The sequence below is a fragment of the Hyla sarda genome, chromosome 4 (genome assembly GCF_029499605.1).
Source record: "Hyla sarda isolate aHylSar1 chromosome 4, aHylSar1.hap1, whole genome shotgun sequence".
Taxonomy (NCBI): Eukaryota; Metazoa; Chordata; class Amphibia; order Anura; family Hylidae; genus Hyla; species Hyla sarda.
The window spans coordinates 81,120,956-81,143,176 of NC_079192.1; the positions used below are offsets into that span (position 1 = coordinate 81,120,956).

General features: G+C 42.1%; 1 protein-coding gene across 4 annotated transcripts in view; it reads left to right on the top strand.

Moving 5' to 3' along the window:
* LOC130368144 (MOB kinase activator 1A) overlaps positions 1 to 22,221 on the top strand; it is a 65,646-nt gene that overhangs the window by 42,346 nt on the left and 1,079 nt on the right. For all 4 annotated transcript variants that reach the window (XM_056571498.1, XM_056571497.1, XM_056571496.1 and 1 more), the window contains 2 exons: positions 319 to 452; positions 18,741 to 18,904. In XM_056571498.1, coding sequence (XP_056427473.1) covers positions 319 to 452; positions 18,741 to 18,904 — 298 coding nt within the window. The remainder of the gene's footprint in view (positions 1 to 318; positions 453 to 18,740; positions 18,905 to 22,221) is intronic.

Here is a 22,221-nt window from a genome sequence, read left to right on the forward strand (position 1 = left end):
AGGTCTCCAAAAAGATTACATGTTCCAGGTAAATGACAGCCATGATAACTTTTTGGCCTTTTAAAAGGGGTACTCCACTGCTCAGCTTTTGGAACAAACTGTTCCGATCGCTGGAGACAGCTCCGGGAGCTCATGACGTCATATCCCCGCCCCCCTCATGACGTCATATCCCCGCCCCCCTCATGACGTCACGTTTGTTCCGAAGTACCTCTTTAAAACCATTTGCACAGTAAGTTTTTATATGCTTTTATAATAAAAATAAATAAATATATATATACACTCTGAAGTTACTAATGTACTGGAATAAATATCTTACAGATATGAATATCACTGGGCAGATGGCACCAACATAAAGAAGCCGATAAAGTGTTCTGCTCCCAAGTATATAGATTATCTGATGACCTGGGTCCAAGACCAGCTCGATGATGAGACCCTATTCCCCTCCAAGATAGGTAAGTAGCTCTGCACTTCTTCCTTTGACTCTTATACAACTCCAGTAGTTGTAGGTAATGGATTTCTGTGGTCACAATATAAAATATTTCCGCATTTAAAGGGGGTATTCCAGGCAAAACCTTTTTTTTTTTTTATATATATATATATATATATATATATCAACTGGCTCCGGAAAGTTAAACAGATTTGTAAATTACTTCTATTAAAAAATCTTAATCCTTCCAATAGTTATTAGCTTCTGAAGTTTTCTGTCTAACTGCTCAATGATGATGTCATGTCTCGGGAGCTGTGCATGATGGGAGAATATCCCCATAGGAACTGCACAGCTCCCGGGATGTGAGTCATCAGAGAGCAGTTAGACAGAAAACAGCAACTCAACTTCAGAAGCTAATAACTATTGGAAGGATTAAGATTTTTTAATAGAAGTAATTTACAAATCTGTTTAACTTTACGGAGCCAGTTGATATATAAAAAAAGTTTTTGCCTGGAATACCCCTTTAAGCTACATAGATTATTGTAGTTTGCATTTAGTTACTTGTCCTTTACTATCCCTCAAAACACTTCTCCTCCTCCTATCTTGTTACCTGTAATCCGTACCGACAACTGTGCAGTCCGCTGCTCTGTAGCCCAGTGTTTCCCAACCAGGGTGCCTCCTGCTGTTGCAAAACTTCAACCCCCAGCATGCCGGAATGCTGGGAGTTGTAGTTTTGATCCAGTCTCAATACATTAGATACTGCGGTCTCAATGATGTCTTATAATTCATTAGAGCAGTGTTTCCCAACCAGGGTGCCTCCAGCTGTTGCAAAACTACAACTCTCAGCATGCCCGGACAGCCGAAGGCTGTCTGGGCATGCTGGGAGTTGTAGTTTTGCAACAGCTGGAGGCACCCTGGTTGGGAAACACTGCTGTAGCCTGTGGTAGCTTGTTTGATGACAAGTTATGACAACCAAAAAATGTATAACTTAGTAGAAGCATTATTACATTTTCTGCACTGTGGCTAATAGATATTTTATCATTGATTGTTACTTTACATTGTTCATAGTATTGGGTGATTGATCTGGGGTATACAGTTTACATGTATATTATATTATATATATATATATATATATATATATATATATATATATATATATATATATATATATATATATATATATTATATACATACTTATTGGGGGAGAATTATCCCAGCCTGTCCAGAGGAAAAGTTGCTGAGTTGCCCATAGCAACCAATCAGATCGCTTCTTTTATTTTGCAGAGGCCTTGTTAAAAATAAAAGGAATCTGGTTGCTATGGGCAACTCAGCAACTTCTGGACAGATTTTGATACATCTCCCCCATTGTGCCTAAGGGAACGGTTGTTTCAGGTAGCAAACATTTCTAGGTTTTTGTTAAAGGGGTTTTCCAGGGAAAAACTTTTTTTTTATATATCAACTGGCTCCAGAAAGTTAAACAGATTTGTAAATTACTTCTATTAAAAAATCTTAATCCTTTCAGTACTTATGAGCTTCTGAAGTTAAGGTTGTTCTTTTCTGTCTAAGTGCTCTCTGATGACACCTGTCTCGGGAAACGCCCAGTTTAGAAGAGGTTTGCTATGGGGATTTGCTTCTAAACTGGGTGTTTCCCGAGACAGGTGTCACCAGAGAGCACTTAGACAGAAAAGAACAACCTTAACTTCAGAAGCTCATAAGTACTGAAAGGATTAAGATTATTTAATAGAAGTAATTTACAAATCTGTTTAACTGTCTGGAGCCAGTTGATATATATAAAAAAGTTTTTTCCTGGAATACCCCTTTAAAGACTATAGCTGCAGGAACAGTCTAACAAGCAGCATGAGATCACCTCTCTCTGTTAAATCCTATTATCCGCTCCGATTGGTGAACATTCTTAACAAGACCGAACCGTGGCCTGACTGTGCAGAAGCTTCATTATTTACCTCCCATAGTTAACTTGCTTGCTCTGTGCCAATGCAGAGATAACGCCAAAGTTTCCAGACAGGCCTCATGATGCCAGCTTTTGTCTTCTGTGCAGTGGTCACATTTAGAGATGAGCGAACTTACAGTAAATTCGATTCGTCACGAACTTCTCGGCTCGGCAGTTGATGACTTTTCCTGCGTAAATTAGTTCAGCCTTCAGGCACTCCGATGGGCTGGAAAAGGTGGATACAGTCCTAGGAGACTCTTTCTTAGGACTGTATCCACCTTTTCCAGCCCACCGGAGCACCTGAAGGCTGAACTAATTTATGCAGGATAAGTCATCAACTGCCGAGCCGAGAAGTTCGTGACAAATCAAATTTACTGTAAGTTCGCTCATCTCTAGTCAGATTGCACATGTTCTTTGCACAGGCCGCAAAACATTATTGGGGAAATCTTATCTAAATTTGGCGCAATTGAATCAGAATGATAGTTTTAGTGACTGCAATCCCCCTTTGTGTTCATAAGCAAGAGTCATAGATAGATGTTTAATCACTATTTGTATTTATGGCTGTTCTATCTCCAGTGCCCAGGTGCCTCCTCCCTCTCTGCGTAGTTATTTCGGTGCCGTTTGTTAATCATTATAAATGTATTATACTGTATGATAGCTGGCGGGGTCCACACTCTACAGCTGTGTTATATGGCCTCTACAGACGATTGTACAGTACATTGTCCTAATTCAAACATATAACCATTCCGAATTCTCCTAGCCTACATATATTTTGTAAAGGCTCCAGGTGGATGTAAGTATTTTTGCTTTTAAAGGGGGTCGGCCATGCCCCCTTATGCCGTCACGTCCACACCCCCTCAATGCAAGTCTATGGGAGGGGGCGTGACTGCCGTCACGCCCCCTCCCATAGACTTGCATTGAGGGGGTGTGGACGTGATGGCATAAGGGGGCATGGCCGACCCCCACAGCGCAAACACAGCGTTCGGAACATTTCTTTCTCACGCTGGCCAGTGGAATACCCCTTTAAGTACAGCATAGGCAATGATTAGTGAATAATGTAGAGGTTCTTGTGCATGCCTTGTGCTTACCTGTTTAAATGTAGCAGGCATGGGCTAGACTCCATGTCGGTTTGGATTTTGATCACTAAAGTAATTCTATAATGCTGCCTTCATTTACTATGAATCCTCTAGCTGTGCAGAGATATTTGGTGTGGTGTTTGATCATTGCACCTTGTCATCAGATTAAGCTGCTAGGTCTGGAGTTCAGCCAGGTGAATAGATCTGGGTTGGGAGGGGAGGGTTATGTGAGCTAGTAGGAGGGAATCTGGTTGGTGGTCATCTGACCCAGGACTAACATCCTCTGACATAAAGTACAGTAACTTTGTGACAGTCAGGCTAGTGCTTACATTACAGTAATAATACACAGATTGAGGTGTGCTGGAATAGAACTAATAGTGCTGTATGACTAGTGGTGGGGAGTGTGCATGATGTGGGAAAAAAGAAACGGTGCATCTTTGAAGGGGTTGTCCAGGAGTAGAAAAACAGCGCCTGTCCGAAGGTTTTGTGTGGTATTACAGCTCGGTCCCACTGAACTTATTGGAGCCAAGTTGTAATACCCCATACAGCAGTTGTGGAGCTCTTTTTGGAAGAAATTATCTTTTTCTTTTTCTTTCTTTCTATTTTTGCGTAACTGCCTTAAAGGAGACCTAAACTGAAGCTGGTTTTGAAAAGCCTATTTCTATGACTGCTTTGTCCTTGATACAAGCCCAATGCCTCTGGCTGTATAGATCCCATGACAACGCTTATTATCCTGTTTACTTTAACATTCGGCATTGCCGCTGTGAGGTCAGGATTTTCATACATATATGGGACTATTAGAGAGAACGGAGTGGTTTGTTGTGAACACATGGCAGGTCTAGATGAAGTGAGATGTACCATCCGCCCATTGTATTTCTTGGCTCTGACTCGGGCACATCTGTACATCTCATACTTTACTGAATATCCCTGTATTTGTTGTTAGGCATTACAGGTAATGACAGGTTTGGGTTGTCTGTGTGTTTAGAAAAAGGCTTCATATTTCCGCTGCACACAACATGTCTGGAAAATGCTTTAATATGATGTAAGCCATCCAGTACAGCAGTGTTTTCTAATCCTCCTCTCAACAGCCCCACATGACAGTGCCCCAATTCATCCTATAGGAACAGAAAGCACAGAAGTTAAAAAGGCTTCTCCCCCGATTACCCCTCGATGTTTCTTGTTCCTATAGGAAGCATAGAAGTTGTACCTCCTGGTCTCGTGGCTGGCGATGGGATCAGCGGTTCTTGGAAAAATGCCAGGCAGTGTGGGGCGTTGTATTTCGGGTTCCCCCCTGCAATCTCCGCTCAGGGTCGCCGCATGGCCGGACCTGTTTTTCCTTCCGCGGCGCTCCTGTCGTTCATGCAGCAGGATTCATTGTTGCAGGGGTCTCGGGCGCACACGTGTGCTTCCCCTGACTTCTTCCGGTCTCTGTGTGTCCCGGTGCTGCGTGCGAGGTCAGCATTGACCTAGGCAGTATGGGGTTGCCGGAAATCCCTCCTCCTGTTGTGGCCTGACTTTCAAAATTCTGGTTTCTAGAGGTGGCGCTGTGTTCTGGCGTGTACTGTGCTCAGAAAAACTGCCGGACGGTAATGTTAGACCCCTGTGTTCCTCCTGCACTGCAAAAAGTGGCCAACAGGAAACACCTTCATTTATGGACCAATTAAAATATTATAAATCAGCAGGTTCAAGCATCCGTGACGGCCGCCTTGCCTACCCCTACAGTGTCTGAACCTCCTCCTGCCAAAAAATCCAAACCAGTGGTTGTGGAAGATTCAGACCCTGACTCAGATCTGGATCTTTCCTCTGATTAAGAGTCCAAGATTGAATTGCCCATTGTTTCTACAAAAACTGAAGATAAAAAGTATTGCTTTTCTGCTGAGGATACAGATAATGGCCGACATTTGTCATTGTCAAAAGGCACAAAAAGGCGCAAGCAGGGTTTATTTGCGCCATTTTTGCGCCTTTTTTGGTTTACACATTTCTGCTTATTTTGAGTTGCAATCCACTGATTTTGGCAATACACATGATATGGAAGGGTTTTATGGACTGCGCCTTTTTGGTGTATGTGAAGAAAAATTTAAGAAAATGTGACCTGCACAAATGTATCAAATGCTCTGTGACCACTTAATCAATGTGGTTCTCCTACACATTACCAGCACACACAAAAAAAGGTGCAGAAAAATGCTTCACTTACACCTACAATGATACATGCTTCACTTACACCTACAATGATACATGCTTCACTTACACCTACAATGATAAATGCTTCACTTACACCTACAATGATAAATACTTCACTTACACCTACAATGATAAATGCTTCACTTACACCTACAATGATAAATGCTTCACTTACACCTACAATGATAAATGCCGGCCATTGTGTTGGGCGCAGTTAAGTCCGCTATGAATATTGTGGATCCTCCAGTCACTCAAACTATTCAAGATGAAATGTTTGCGGGGCTAAAACCCAAGAAAAAAAACAGTTTCCCTATTCATGAAAATTTAGAGTCTAATTTTTGATGAAAGGCAGGAGCCTGAAAAAAAGGTTATCCTTATCCAAAGAGTTCATATCCAGATTTCCTTTTAATCTGGAGGACACTGAACAGTGGGTAGAAATTCCAAAAATATTCAAGTAACAAAGGTTACTAAAAAGACGTCCCTTCCTTTTGAAGATGCCTCCCAAGTGACGGATCCTTTGGATAGGAAAATGGATGGCCTCCTTCGCAAAGATTGGGACTCTTCTACTGCATTACTGTAACCTAACATGGCAGCAACCAGCGTTGCTAGATCTCTTTATATGTGGTTAATTCAGCTGGGAAATACTTTAGAAAATAAAAAGACCTGCTCTGTCAATTTCCGCCAGAAGAGCGCTCTGTCTAAAAAATTGTCATGGTGACAACTTCAAAAACAAAATCGTCTGCAATTCCCTTTTTAAGGAAAAAATGGGAGTTTCTGGATAACATTCTAGAAAAAGCAGCGGATAGGAAGAAGGGATTCCCGGAGAAGAAATCCCAGAAACCTAAAAAGAATTTTCGTCCCTTTAAAAACAAGCAAAAAGAATATAAAGAGAAAGGAAAAAAAACGGGCAGGGGGAGCTATCCCAAAGGAGGTAAAGGGAGAGTTTTTGCTCAATCCCAATACCTCTGACAAAAATAGTGACAACTCGGTGGTGGGGGGAGACTATCTCTCTTCCTCAATCAATGGTAAGAGATAAAGTGCTAAAGTGGAGATAAAGGTTACAAAGTGGAGTTTCTCTCTTCCACTCTTCAGTCCCCAAACTAAAAGCAGTTCTGATGGCATTGAAGGCGGCAGAAACCCTTGTTCGAAGGCACCACGCGAAAATCTATTCCGACAACACCACCACAGTAGCCTTCGTGAATCATCAAGGGGGAACAAGACACAAACCTTTACAAGACCTAGCAAAGAAGTTGTTTACCTGGGCGGAGATATTGTCTATTACTGCTGTTCACTTAAAAGGAACAGAGAACATTCAAGCAGACTATCTAAGCAGACACCGGATGGATCGGAGAGAATGGGAATTAAAGGGGTATTCCAGGCAAAAACTTTGTTTTATATATCAACTGGCTCCAGAAAGTTAAACAGATTTGTAAATGACTTCTATTAAAAAATCTTTATCCTTCCAATAGTTATTAGCTTCTGAAGTTTTCTGTCTAACTGCTCAATGATGATGTCACGTCCCGGGAGCTGTGCATGATGGGAGAATATCCCCATAGGAACTGCACAGCTCCCGGGACGTGAGTCAACGAGAGCAGTTAGACAGAAAACAACAACTCAACTTCAGAAGCTAATAACTATTGGAAGGATTAAGATTTTTTTTAATAGAAGTCATTTACAAATCTGTTTAACTTTCCGGAGCCAGTTGATATATATAAAAAAAAGTTTTGGCCTGGAATGCCCCTTTAAATTCTCAAATCTTCTGGGCAACCTCATTTGAATACCAGAAGATTGATCAATTTGCCAGCAGGAAGAATCGGTAAGTGAGCCGTTACTTTTCCATTCACCCGAAGGATTTTCCAGACGGGGTAGATGTCTTGCAACAACAATGGACATTCAAGATGGCATATGCCTTCCCTCCATTCCCACTAATATTGCGGGTGCTGCTAAACATCCAACAAGGGAAGTCGAGGATAATTTTAATTTGTCCAAATTTGCCAAAAAGAGGATGGTTCACACTTCTTCAGCACCTTTCAATAGACCATCCCTCTCCACTCCTGCTAAGATCTTCTCTCCCAGGGCCCTCTTCTTTACAAGGGATTACAGCTTCATTTTCAAGCCAAATATTGCTCAAATTCTACATTTTTAGCAGGAAGGTTTCAATAAAGGTCTATCTCTTAGTACCTTTAAAAGTGCAGACATCGGCATTGGGATGTATTTTTGATCATAAATGGATCAAGCGTTTTTCTCTGCAGTTTCCAGAATTTGACCTAGGATTACCGATCTTTCTCCTCCATTGGGATCTGAATTTAGTCTCGTCAGAATTAACTAAATCGCCATTTGAACCTCTATCAAACTACTTACCTGGAAGGCGGTGTTCATGGTGGCCATAACTACACCCAGGTGTGTAAGTGAACTTCAAGCTTTATCAGTAAACGAACCTTACCTGACAATTTTGGATGACAGAATCCTCCTCAAACTGGACCTGTCTTTTTTACCAAAAGTGGTACCAAGTTTTCATAGATCACAGGACATTATTCTTCCTACCTTTTTGTCAATCTCCAAAAAATGTTCATACCTTAGATGTGAGAAGGACTATTCTTCACTAGCTTCAGGTTGCTAAAGAATAGAGAAAATACTTTTTTTTAAACTTTTTTGTACAGTTTCAGGGCCCAAATAAAGGCAAAAAAAGCTACTAAATGCACTATTTCGATACTGTTTTTCACCCGGACCAAAAATCGTGGTAGGAACGGTTTTGGGTACGGGGGAAAAAAAACGGACAAAACCGTACAGGATGCAAAACGGACACAACCTGATGCATCTTTTGGCATACGGTTTTAATGGAGAGTCCATGCATACGGTTTTCAATACGGTTTCGTACGGTTTTCATATTGAAAATGTATACGGGAACTGTATTGCAAAACGTGGTGTGAACCCAGCCCAAGTCAAAATTCCATCTTTCCCAACCAGGGTGCCTCCAGCTGTGGCAAAACTACAACTCCCAGCATGCCCGGACAGCCAAAGGCTGTCCGGGCATGCTGAGAGTTGTAGTTTTGCCACAGCTGGAGGCACCCTGGTTGGGAAACAATGCAGTACAGCCTAGGAAGATGAATTGGACAGGACTTGGGCCTATGTTATTTAGTCTGTACCTGCTGTTCTGAAAATCTTGTTAAAGTGCAGAAGAAATAAATCCTATGGACTGAGAAGTGAGAATGTTGTTTTATTTTGGTTCCTCTTTTAAAGGCACGGTATCTGTGCGTTCACTCATATATATGTGACCTTTGACAACATGACAAGTCACAAGCTGTTTTGGGCAATAGCAGGCTGTGTACAACCAGGCACCTGGCCCTCTATCTCACATTGTTGTGTCCTGTACACATAGCAGCTGCCATCGGTCCCTTCATAAAGTATAAACTACAGAGCGGTGGCTACACATGGCGGTCATAGAAGTGAGGCTTAAAGGAGTACGCCCCTGAAAAAAAAAATGTTTAAATCAATTGGTGCTAGAAAGTTAAACAGATTTGTAAATGACTTCTGTTTAAAAAATCTTAATCCTTCCAGTACTTATCAGCTGCTGTTATGATCCACAGGAAGTTCTTTTAATTTTGAATTACCTTTGTCTGACCACAGTGCTCTCTGCTGACACCTCTGTCCATTTCAGGAACTGTCCAGAGCAGAAGAGGTTTTCTGTGGGGATTTGCTCCTGCTCTGGATAGTTAGTAAAATGGACAGAGGTGCCAGCAGAGAGCACTGTGGTCAGACAGAAAGGAAATTGAAAAAGAAAAGAACTTTTTCTGATACATACAGCAGCTGATAAGTAAAGCAAGGATTGAGATTTTTTAATAGAATTAATTTACAAATCTGTTCAACTTTCTGGCACAAGTTGATTTAAAAAAAAAAAAAAAAAAAAAAAATTTTCCAGTGGAGTACCCCTTTTAAAGACACAGACCAGGACAATGCTGCTGTTAAGTCCTGTGATAATTGGAAGGCGAATAGAGGAAGTTCTTTTCATGTGTTTATCAGCTGATATTGTTGCAGCTGAAGAATCTATATTAAAGAGTGATCAACATGCCCCCACTCTGCTGAGAGTCCGCCCAAAGCGTTTCGGCTTGACGCCTTTTTCCATCGACATCATCCTATGAATAAGGCATCAACCCGAAACGCGTCTCAGGGTGAGTTTGTCCTTTTTACCCTTAGACATTAAAGGGGTACTCCGGTGCTTAGACATCTTATGCCCTATCCAAAGGATAGGGGATAAGATGCCTGATCGCGGGAGTCCCGCTGCTGGGGACCCCCGTGATCTTGCACGCAGCTTCCCGTTTGTAATCAGTCCCCAGAGCGTGTTCACTCCGGGTCTGATTATGGACGACCACAAGGCCGGCGGTGTGCGACGTAATGCCTCCTCCCCCGTGTGACTTCGCGCTCCGCCCCTCAATGCAAGCCCCCTCCCGTGGGCTTGCTTTGAGGGGCGATTACATACGGGGTGCCGCGTGCAAGATCCCGGGGGTCCCCAGCAGCGGGACTCCTGCGATCAGGCATCTTATCCCCTATGCTTTGGATAGGGGATAAGATGTCTAAGCACCGGAGAACCCCTTTAAACACGCAAATGTCTGACTCTTCTCAGCTTGATGCTTTCTTCCATAGACATCACTTTATGAATAAAGCGTCGAACCGAAATGTGTCAGACTTGTATGTTTTATGTCTATGGGTGAGTTGGCCCTTTTTGCAAATGAAAAGAAAACATTTTACCAGCAACCTATACTGCTGTATCATATGTATTTTTTTTGTTATATATATATTTTTATTTATTTAATCTATTTTGGGTTATAACAAGCTATATGTACTGTCTGAAGCCTGGCAGGTTGACTGTATATATAGTTGTATGCCCGTGTGTTATAGTACATTGGTGAGAGATTAGTGGAACGATTTAGGTACTGTGCTTCTCTTGGGCTGCGTTCACACGATCGTCTAGACGTTCTTCTCAAAAATAAAAACTGACAAGAACGGATGCAAATGGATGTTATTCGTTTGTATCGGTTTGGATCAGTTATTGTTCAGTTAATAAATCAAAAAATATAATTTTTTGTTCTGAGCGTGCTCAGAAGTAAAAATGGATGAAAAAACTGATTGAAAAAGCGGATGCAAATGGATGACATTAAAGGCTCATCTGTTTTCCATAGACTTCAATGTTACATTTATTGTATCCATTTATTTATTTATTTTTTGTTGTCGGAAGAAAAAATACTGTGTGCTGTTTTTTCTGCTGCAAAAAAAAATGGAAATGAGGGCAGACTGGTTCAAACGGATGTAAACTGATTGTAAAAAAATCCTATTGACATGAATGGGATTTTTTAAAACCGTTTTTAATCCGTTTACAGCCTGCAAGAACGGAACCGAAATGGGGATAAAAAAAAAACTGGGGACAGACGGCCGTGTGAACGCACCCTTAGCACGGAGTCCTCTCGATAGGTCAGTGTTTTACAAACAGTTTCAAAAATACAACTCCCAGAATGCCCAGACATCCTTTAGCTGTCCGGGCATGCTGGGAGTTGTAGTTCTGCAACAGCTGGAAACACACTGTTTTGAAAACACTGATATTTACTGAATGGAAGAGATTACTTTTCAGCTTGTGCTGTGAATACTGAGGACAATCAGAAGCCATTACATCAAAGACAGGAAAGGTAACATCGCTATCATAAAGCTGGAGGTAGATAAGACAGGACCTGTCATTGATAATAGGTAATGATCTCCTCACCCTTCCTGCTCAGTCACTTTTTTGCTCCCTTCTCGTTATTTTAGCAGCTTCAGACACTTCAGTATAGCCATACTTCACATCATTCAGCTTAGCTGACTGGTGATGTAAATGTCTGCCTAACCATGGTCTCCTGGTCATATCCTTGTACAGGTAGTAACAAGCCAGATGATACTAGTCTATAGCTATGGTTAAATGGAATGGATCTTGTATATTTCAAGGGGTACTCCACTGGCCAGTGTTCAGAACGACATGCTCAGAATGCTGTTTTCGCGCTCCAGGATGGATCGACCACGCCCCTTGTGAAATGGTCACGCCCCCTCAATGCAAGTCTATGGGAGACTTGTATTGAGGGGGCGTGGCCAATGATTTCCCTGCTGGTCTCCTCACGGGCAGCGTTGACCAGTCTACTATCAGACCTGTATACACCACGTATTTCTCGAGGGCTCTTTTTCTTGTATATGAGATCATTCACATTTCTATGAACAGTCGGACTCCATCACAATAAGGGAAGTGATACTGATGTTTAGGTAACTGCGTTAGAAGTTATTTCCTAGTGTTATTTAATGTTACTCCAAGCTCAGATTTCCTTTTTATTTTATTATTTTATTTTTTTTAATAGAAATGTCTAATTTCCTAATTTGCTTGTGGTACAGAAAACAGGAAGTGGCATCAACCCAATGTGCACATGAAACTAAAGATGTTGCCCAATCTAAAAATAGGCATATGTTTTCTTTATTACGGTGTTCTCCATTGTGGCCTGTACACAGCCCCTGTATTTAGCTGGTTCTTCTGTGGGGCAGCAGTAAAATACCCCTCAGGCCTGCTGACTGTTATCAGAGCGATCCACATAGAGGGGGGCAATTCCATAATATAAAGCAACGATTCCAAACCTGCGACCTGCCAGTTGTTGAAGAACTACAATTACTCATATCTGGACAGCCAAAGGGCATGATGGGATTTTTAGATTTTCAACAACTGGTGAGCCACAGATTCAGAAACATTGATTTAGAGAATACTTTACATTCAAAGGTTTTTTTTTTTTTTTTTTGCAGTATATTGTGTAACACTTTTATTAGGGGACTTATAGTTTGAGGTTTTATGCTAATGAAAGTTAGTGTACCTGTCCCTTTACAGCATGTACTAAAGACAAAGATTTCATTGGTTGAACTCTGAACACACACAAACACTTAAATGAGCATGTAGAAAAGCTCGAGGCTCACGGATTGTGGGGCTGAGATGGGCCCATAAACATTATAAAACGGTCTGTCATTTAGAGCTGGAAGTTGTAGTTTTGCAAAATCTGGAGGCACCCTGGTTGGGAAACACTGATCTAGGGATTAGTGACTGGTATGTGGTTTGCCGGTGGCTGTGCGTGGCTTGCCGGTGGCTGTGCGTGGCTTGCCGGTGGCTGTGCGTGGCTTGCCGGTGGCTGTGCGTGGTTTGCCGGTGGCTGTGCGTGGTTTGCCGGTGGCTGTGCGTGGTTTGCCGGTGGCTGTGCGTGGTTTGCCGGTGGCTGTGCGTGGTTTGCCGGTGGCTGTGCGTGGTTTGCATGATTCGTTCGTTAAAATCATGCAATGATTTAATGATTGTGATGGTGGGTGCATACTTCTGTGACAGTGATGTATGTTTGAGGCTTTGAGTCTTGCAGAATTCTACATGACATTTATGGATGATTGTGTGATTCTGTGCTTATGATGCAGAATTTTCTGATAACATGATTGTGACGTATGATTCCTTAATTCTTCTATTGTAAATCTAAATCTGTGATTTTGATTCCTTGTTTGTGAGGGTCATGATTGTAATAGGTGACTTTAGTTATAGGTGATTGCATGATAGGGATCATGATGATTTTGTTGTGTGATTCTGCCATTTGAGAATGGGTGATACTTACTTATGAATATGTTTTTGATACCATGATTGTTATGGATCATAAGATGATTGATTGCAAGAGAAAACTGCATGATTTTGTTGGGTTTTTATTTATTTTTTTATCTCTGATTGTGATGGATGATTTTATGATTTGGCCTACCTTAACTTCTGTGGTTTTTATGATTATTTAAAGGCAGTGAATAATTTCATATTTGCATAATTTTGATGGATGATTGTGTGATTTAATTATGATTGTATGAGTTGTACTATGAGATGGATTTTTTTTTTTTTTTTTTTTTTGAATGGACAACTGTATGATTTTTGTTTTTATAGGTGATGGTTCAAAAAACCATCCTCAATACACTGCTATTTGAACAGCTTCTATCATCACCTATTGTCTATTTCCTCGTAGATTGTAAGCCCGTGCTGGGCATGATACTTTTTTACTCTGTACAAGCCTGTCACTTATTTTATCATGTTTATTATACTTTATAATAAACTTTGCACAAAGAGCCCTTATGTATAACTTCCCTGTGCTGTGGGGACAAGTTGTACCTAACTGCAGATACATTAGTAGCATTTCATATTACAAATCCCCTATTAAAGCAGAAACACAAAATGTCAGCGCTTTTCTCATATTAACTTCTTTACAGATTAATTTCAGCGTTAGGAGACAGTGTTAGGACATTGTTTCTCAACCAGGGTGCCTCCAGCTGTTGCAAAACTACAACTCCCAGCATGCCCGGACAGCCGTTGGCTGTCCGGGCATGCTGGGAGTTGTAGTTTTGCAACAGCTGGAGGCACCCTGGTTGAGAAACACTGGTTTAGCAGAAAGGATGGGCAGTGTTTGGCTGGGTTCACACTAAATTTTTGCAATACAGTTCCCGTATCAGGTTTTTGATAAGGATTCCTCCAAACCTGACTAAATTGTATCAAAACGTGTGTACAAATTTTAATCCGTATATGCTTTGAAAAATGATGTCCGATTGCATCCGTTTAAAAAAAATAAAAATAAAACTTTTTTTTTTAAAACAATTTTAACTTTTCACTCAATTATGAATAAAGTTTCACTTGTTTGATTGAAATTCCAAGAAAAAGAACTGTGCAAAGTCAAAAACCGGATGGTGAAAACCGGATGGAACCGTGCGCACATACGGTTCCCATTAAATAAATAAATAAATAAATAAAAAAAAGGAAAAAAAAAAAATATATATTTTACACACACACATTTCAATACGGTTTTTCACCCGGGCAAAAAACCGTGGTAGACTACGGTTTTGGGTACGGGTAAAAACCGGACACAACGGGATGCATCTTTTGGCATACGGATATCAATGGAGAGTCAGTGCATACGGTTTTCGATGCAGTTCCATACGGTTTTCAAATTGAAAACATATACCGAAACTGTATTGCAAAACCATGATGTGAACCCAGCCTTTGTGAGGTTGTGTAAGTGATCAGGAGGGCTGCTTCTCCCTGATAGCCTTATGTTCACAGGCTGATAAATGTCCACATTGTCTCTGGAAGATTCCGTGGGTGGAGTATTGAGGATCACAAAACACATGTAGAAGAAAGATATGACTGTGTATATATTTAATATGAAGTGACAAACTGCGATAGAGCCTCTCCTGCCCATTGGTTATCTGGAATTACAGCTCAGACCTATTTGTTTAATTGATCTACAATACTATATATACACCCTGTACAGGAATATGGCTTTTTTTTCTGATGGGAGAAGACTCTATATACATTCCATGAAGGCTTAACTTATGTTGGATAGTTTGTAATCTTTAGAAAACTCAAGCCATGTGTGTATTCATATGGTAGTACCATGCCGAAAGGCCTCTGTTAGGGTCAATTTTTTGGACCATGAGCTGTAGTTTTTGGCAGTACCACTTTTACATTGTATTGCCTTTTTGGATAAGGCTGGGTTCACACCACGTTTTTGCAATACTGTTCCTGTATACGTTTTAAATTTGAAAATCATACAGAACCGTATTGAAAACCGTATGCATTGACTCTCCATTGAAAACTGTATCAGGGATGTGGAATTCCTATCGCCCGGGACATGCAGTTCCGGGTGCCTGGCAGGTGAATTTTTCGGGCCCTTAGTCCGGCTTCGGGCAAGCAGGGCCGGACCTGCCAAGTGCGGAGGTGCTCAGCAGTCTGTATAGAGCGGGCTCCCGACTCATACCCACTCCGTACTCTGCAGCCCCCAGCTGTTCTCATAGCTGGGGGCCACCGCTAATAGCCAGCATGCAGCGATCAACGCAGCTGGCTATTAACCCTTTTAAATCACCACTGTCTAAGGTGACTGCAGTGTCTAAAGGGACTTGTGAATGCTCCCTGGTGGGCTAGTGGTAGGGGGGGGGGGGGAGGTTGAGATCCACTATAGAGGTAGCCGGAGGGCTTACCTCTGCTTCCCTGGTTTCCGTGGCTCTGTCATTGATAGAGCCTAGTCCAGCCAGGATCTATCAATGGATCGTAGAGCACACAGATCAATGGAGTTTAATAGAACTCTATTGATCTGTATGAGGAATCCTAATGATTCCTCCTAAGTCTTTATTTTTTTGTTTTACACTTTATAAAAGTTTCAATAAGAGTTTAAAAGACACACATTAACCCCTTCCATGTTAAAAGTTCAAATCACCGCCTTTTCCTATATAAAAACATGTAAACATAATAATAATCATATTTAATATCGCTGGGGGCGTAAATGTACGAACTATTAAAATATAACATTATGTATCCCATACAGTAAATGACATAAATGTAAAAAATAAATAAAAAAAATATAGCAAACCACAGAATTTCAACTTTTATAATATCCCAGAAAAAAAAGTTAAAAAGCAATTAAAAAGTCAGATCAATACCAAAATGGTACCGATACAAAAAACAGATTCTGACGCAAAAAATTATCCCTCATAGCTATAGGGGTCAAAAAATGACCGAAACTATACAAATCTGGTATTGCTGTAATCAGACTGGCCTAAATTATTAAAACAGCATGTTATCTCAACCACAAAGTAAATGGCGTAGAAAAGAAAACGACCAAATTTGCCAAATTATCTTTTATTATTTCGATTTTACTTCACCAATTTTATATATATATTTTTGGTTTGGAGAATGTTATTGAAAAATTAAAAGGTATCATTATAGTAGGTAGTTATAGCTATTAAAGAGGAGGAGGAAAAAACGAGTGTAAAAGTGAAAATTGGCCCGAACAAGTGGATCGTCATGAGGGACAAGTAGATTTTGCTCCGTTTTAGTCCCGCGGAAAAGTAGTTTTTTTAATTAAATTTCCACACCCCTGCCGTATGCCAAAAGATGCATCAGGTTGTGCCCGTTTTGCATCCTGTACTGTTTTGTCAGTTTTTTTCCCGTACCCAAAACCGTCCATGGTTTTTTGTCCGGGTGAAAAACCGTATTGAAACATATACATTATTTTTTTTTAACATAGGAGTCAAGGGGAACCGTGCAGAACCGTATGTGCTTATGGGTCCATCCGGTTTTCACCATACAGTTGTTTTTCTTTGAATTTCAAACAAGTGAAACTTTATTCATAATGGAATGAAAAGTTAAAAACATATGCGTATTTTTTTTTCTTAAACTGATTTTTCAAACCGTATATGGTTTTTAACACGTTTTGATACAGTTTAGTCAGGTTTTGAGGAATCCGTTATCAAAAACCTGATACGGGAACTGTATTGCAAAAAGGTTGCGTGAACCCAGCAAAGACAGTAGTCTAGCGCAGATATGTGCAGTTAAGAAATCCTTTTCATTCCATAGAGAGAAGAGCAAAGGTGCGCCATAGTGGAGTTTCACTAGTACAATGGTGAACCGGGAGAGGGGGAGGGGTGAACAGTTGCTTACTGCTACAGGTTATGTACCTGCATACACAACAATGGAAAGCATGTGGCATTGTGCGATGTCCTGTCTGCAGCCTTCCTGATGTAGTAGATTGCAATGAGATGGGGCTTCGAGGGAAAAACAGGAATAGAGATGGCGCTGACCGGGGTTGAGGGAGCAGGAGTCACAGCAATTCAAGCAAGTCACTTTATTCCAGCCAAGATGCAACGCGTTTTGCTGCGCATGTGCAGCGAAACACGTTGCATCTTGGTCGGAATAAAGTAACTTGCTTGAAAGGAAAACCAACTTCACACAAACTTAACCCAATACACTGGGCTATAGTGTGGGAGAACAGGAGTCCATACTTGGGCCGCTTACTTTTTTTATGCTTTCTTGATGCCGAGTTGTCATTTGCTAAAGTTCCGCTGTTTGCCCTTCATTTGTGCTCTGAAGGCGGGTCCCCCGTCGCATCCTTGCTTTGGGTCCCGCAGGAAGGGGCCTTAGACCGCCACCCCCCCCCCCCCACCCCCCTGTTCGCATATTCATTTTCCCCCTGAGCGCAGCGTGGCAGCTCTGTGCAGTGCAATACCCTGAAGCACCTCTTTCTGAAGTCTCGCTACTCCCGATTTCCAGGTGTAGCGAGGAACCGGCACATGCACAGTTACACTGCACAGAGCTGAAATGCTGCGCTGAGGGGGAAAATGAATATGCGAACAAGGGGGGCGGGCTAAGGCCTCTTCCTCCAGGACCCAAAGCAAGGCCGCCTTCAGAGCGCAAGTGAAGGGCAAACAGCGGAACTTTAGGGGACGACAACTCTTCAACAAGAAAGCATAAAAAAGTGTATGGACTCAGGTTCACCCACACTATAGCCCAGTGTATTGGGTTTAGTGTCGGTGAACTTGGTGACGGTTTTCCTTTTCAAGCAAGTTACTTTATTCCGACCAAGATGCAACGCGTTTCGCTGCGCATGCGCAGCGAAACGCGTTGCATCTTTGTTGGAATAAAGTGACTTCTTTGACGTGCGGTGACTCTTGCTCCCTCTATCCTGGTCAGCGCCATCTCTATTCCTGTTTTTCCCCTCGAAGCCCCTTGTGATGCGTTTCAGGTCTAATGCACTCCTTTAGTCATGTTGACTTTTTTTTAATCACTTTTTATAACCTTTTTTTTCTTTGATCAGGTGTGACCATACTTCAGCATTTTTTTGTCTTTATGCTGCTGACCGTGCGGTATTATAAAATTTATAATAGTCTGGATAATTCTTCTTGTAATAAGGAATATCACATTTTTTTTGTTGTATTTTGGGGGTGAGGAGAAATGAGACAAGGGGGGAGAGTTAAATTTTTTATTACAGGGGATTTATTTTTTCATAGTTTTAAAAACATAATGAATAAATGTGAATGCAGTCTGAAGGTAGACCTACACTTTAGCTATCAAGTCTATCCTGACCTGACGGAAAAATCTGGCATTCAGGACAGAGAAAATACTGTGACTCCTTTACACGTTTGCTCTTCATTTGCTGTTTTATAGAGGTTTGTACATCACTAATGTCTCCCCGCGTGGTGTATTACCGCCATGTATTCTCTTATATCCTGTATATGATTTGTGGTTGTAACGGGTGTTTCTGCTTCCTCTGCGCAGGTGTCCCTTTCCCCAAGAATTTCATGTCTGTGGCAAAGACTATATTGAAGCGGCTGTTCCGGGTCTACGCTCACATCTACCACCAGCACTTTGACTCTGTTATGCAGCTACAGGAAGAAGCACATCTCAACACATCATTTAAACATTTCATTTTCTTTGTACAGGTGAGAGCATAGACATTTCTAGAAGAACCTTATGGTTTCTATACGCATGGAAATAGAGCATCTAAGTTCTCATCCGAGGGGGGTTCTGTTTGTGAATACTCCACCTAAAGAACGACAAAAGAAAAGGCTGCATGTAGGTGTTTTTTTTACCAGTTATTTTCGAGTAGAATTATGGACACTAGCAGAAAACCCGACGGACTCCACCAAAATCAGTGGGTTTGGTCAGTGTGGGTGTCCATTATGCAGCGGACCGGTCAGCTCTGTGATCCAGCCTGGACTAGGGCCGCTGATGCCGATGGTAACCTGTCCTTAGTTACATTGTTCTCAGAGGAAATACAAACCTATTCACATTGGGGCCTGCTTTTTGCAGTCAGGCATCACTACTGCTGACGTCCCAGTCCATGCCCAGGTAATTTAGGAGCCTAAAGCTAGTGTGCCTCTGAGTTGCCCGCTATCGCTGTACTGTTAGTAACAGTAGTGGTCATGGTATATATTGCAGTGTAGTCCTGGTAATTTGAAAGGTACAACATAGCAGAACCTTGTACCACTAATAGAAGGGTGACTGCAGGTACAGAGCATGTATAAACAAACTAAAGCCCCTCCAAACAGCTGATATACATATGGGATGCTGGAAGTTGGACTCAGACCAATCTGATTTTGTTGGCCTGTCTTGAGGATAGTCTCATTCATTTTGTAAGTCTGAATAAGCCTTTTAACCCCTTAAGGACGCAGGACGTAAATGTACGTCCTGGTGAGGTGGTACTTAACGCACCAGGACGTACATTTACGTCCTAAGCATAACCGCGGGCATCGGAGCGATGCCCGTGTCATGCGCGGCTGATCCCGGCTGCTGATCGCAGCCAGGGACCCGCCGGCAATGGCCGACGCCCGCGATCTCGCGGGCGTCTGCCATTAACCCCTCAGGTGCCGGGATCAATACAGATCCCGGCATCTGCGGCAGTTCGCGATTAAAATGAACGATCGGATCGCCCGCAGCGCTGCTGCGGGGATCCGATCATTCATAACGCCGTACGGAGGTCCCCTCACCTTCCTCCGTGCGGCTCCCGGCGTCTCCTGCTCTGGTCTGTGATCGAGCAGACCAGAGCAGGAGATGACCGATAATACTGATCTGTTCTATGTCCTATACATAGAACAGATCAGTATTAGCAATCATGGTATTGCTATGAATAGTCCCCTATGGGGACTATTCAAGTGTAAAAAAAAATGTAAAAAAATGTAAAAGTAAAAGTGAAAAATCCCCTCCCCCAATAAAAAAGTAAAACGTCCGTTTTTTCCTATTTTACCCCCAAAAAGCGTAAAAAAAAATTTTTATAGACATATTTGGTATCGCCGCGTGCGTAAATGTCCGAACTATTAAAATAAAATGTTAATGATCCCGTACGGTGAACGGCGTGAACGAAAAAAAATTAAAAAAGTCCAAAATTCCTACTTTTTTAATACATTTTATTAAAAAAAAAATTATAAAAAAATTATTAAAAGTTTTTTATATGCAAATGTGGTATCAAAAGAAAGTACAGATCATGGCGCAAAAAATGAGCCCCCATACCGCCGCTTATACGGAAAAATAAAAAAGTTATAGGTCATCAAAATAAAGGGATTATAAACGTACTAATTTGGTTAAAAAGTTTGTGATTTTTTTTAAGCGCAACAATAATATAAAAGTATATAATAATGGGTATCATTTTAATCGTATTGACCCTCAGAATAAAGAACACATGTCATTTTTACCATAAATTGTACGGCGTGAAAACAAAACCTTCCAAAATTAGCAAAATTGCGTTTTTCGTTTTAATTTCCCCACAAAAATAGTGTTTTTTGGTTGCGCCATACATTTTATGATATAATGAGTGAGGTCATTACAAAGGACAACTGGTCGCGCAAAAAACAAGCCCCCATACTAGTCTGTGGATGAAAATATAAAAGAGTTATGATTTTTAGAAGGCGAGGAGGAAAAAATGAAAACGTAAAAATTAAATTGTCTGAGTCCTTAAGGCCAAAATGGGATGAGTCCTTAAGGGGTTAAGGATGTTTCGCTGCCATATTACTAGGGAATTTGCATGTGTATCTGGCATGGGATTGTTACTGTCACTTAGTGTACCTGTCATTTGCAAAAATGTTGTATATAATGCAGATAATAACATTATGGGGGAGATTTATCAAAACCTGTCTAGAGGAAAAGTTACTGAGTTGCCCATAGCAACCAATCAGATCACTACTTTCATTTTTCAGAGGCCTTTTAAAAAAAAAGCGATCTGATTGGTTGCTATGGGCCACTCAGTAACTTTTCCTCTGGACAGGTTTTGATAAATCTCCTATGTGTATATTTGTAATATGCATTGGTTAAAAAATGTGTATATTTTTCGGACAAGCAGGGGGCCGCTCTGTGCCCCGAGGACAAGCAGGGGGCCGCTCTGTGCCCCGAGGACAAGCAGGGGGCCGCTCTGTGCCCCGAGGACAAGCAGGGGGCCGCTCTGTGCCCCGAGGACAAGCAGGGGGCCGCTCTGTGCCCCGAGGACAAGCAGGGGGCCGCTCTGTGCCCCGAGGACAAGCAGGGGGGGGGGCGCTCTGTGCCCCGAGGACAAGCAGGGGGGGGGCGCTCTGTGCCCCGAGGACAAGCAGGGGGGGGGCGCTCTGTGCCCCGAGGACAAGCAGGGGGGGGGGCGCTCTGTGCCCCGAGGACAAGCAGGGGGGGGGGCGCTCTGTGCCCCGAGGACAAGCAGGGGGGGGGGCGCTCTGTGCCCCGAGGACAAGCAGGGGGGGGCGCTCTGTGCCCCGAGGACAAGCAGGGGGGGGCGCTCTGTGCCCCGAGGACAAGCAGGGGGTGCCCCCCTGACACACTTCCAACTCACACATCAGGATGATTACCAAACCAGGATCCTGCACAGAGCTGTTTGTCACCCACACTTCCTGTATTTGGTCTCTTCACAGGGTCACACAGGCAATAGCTGCAGGGACAACATTTTTCACCCAAAACACAAAAAAAATCTTGACATCTCATACGTTTTGATCAGGCAGGGTCTCCGTGCTGAGACCCCTCACCATGTCCATACAAGCATATATGGCTGTGCACTTCATTCCTTGGCTTGCTGCTTGACCTGACTTGTAGACGGGCTCCATAGACATACATTGAGGCCCGTCTCCTGCAATGAGTCGGATGGGGCACCAAGCTGGGGAGTGAAGTGCACACTGGCACTCTTTCCCCGGCTATATCTAGAGATCGGTGCTGCATTATAAGTAGATAACCAGTGGATTACTACTCTATATTGTTTACCTGTTGATTTTACACCGTTTTTTTC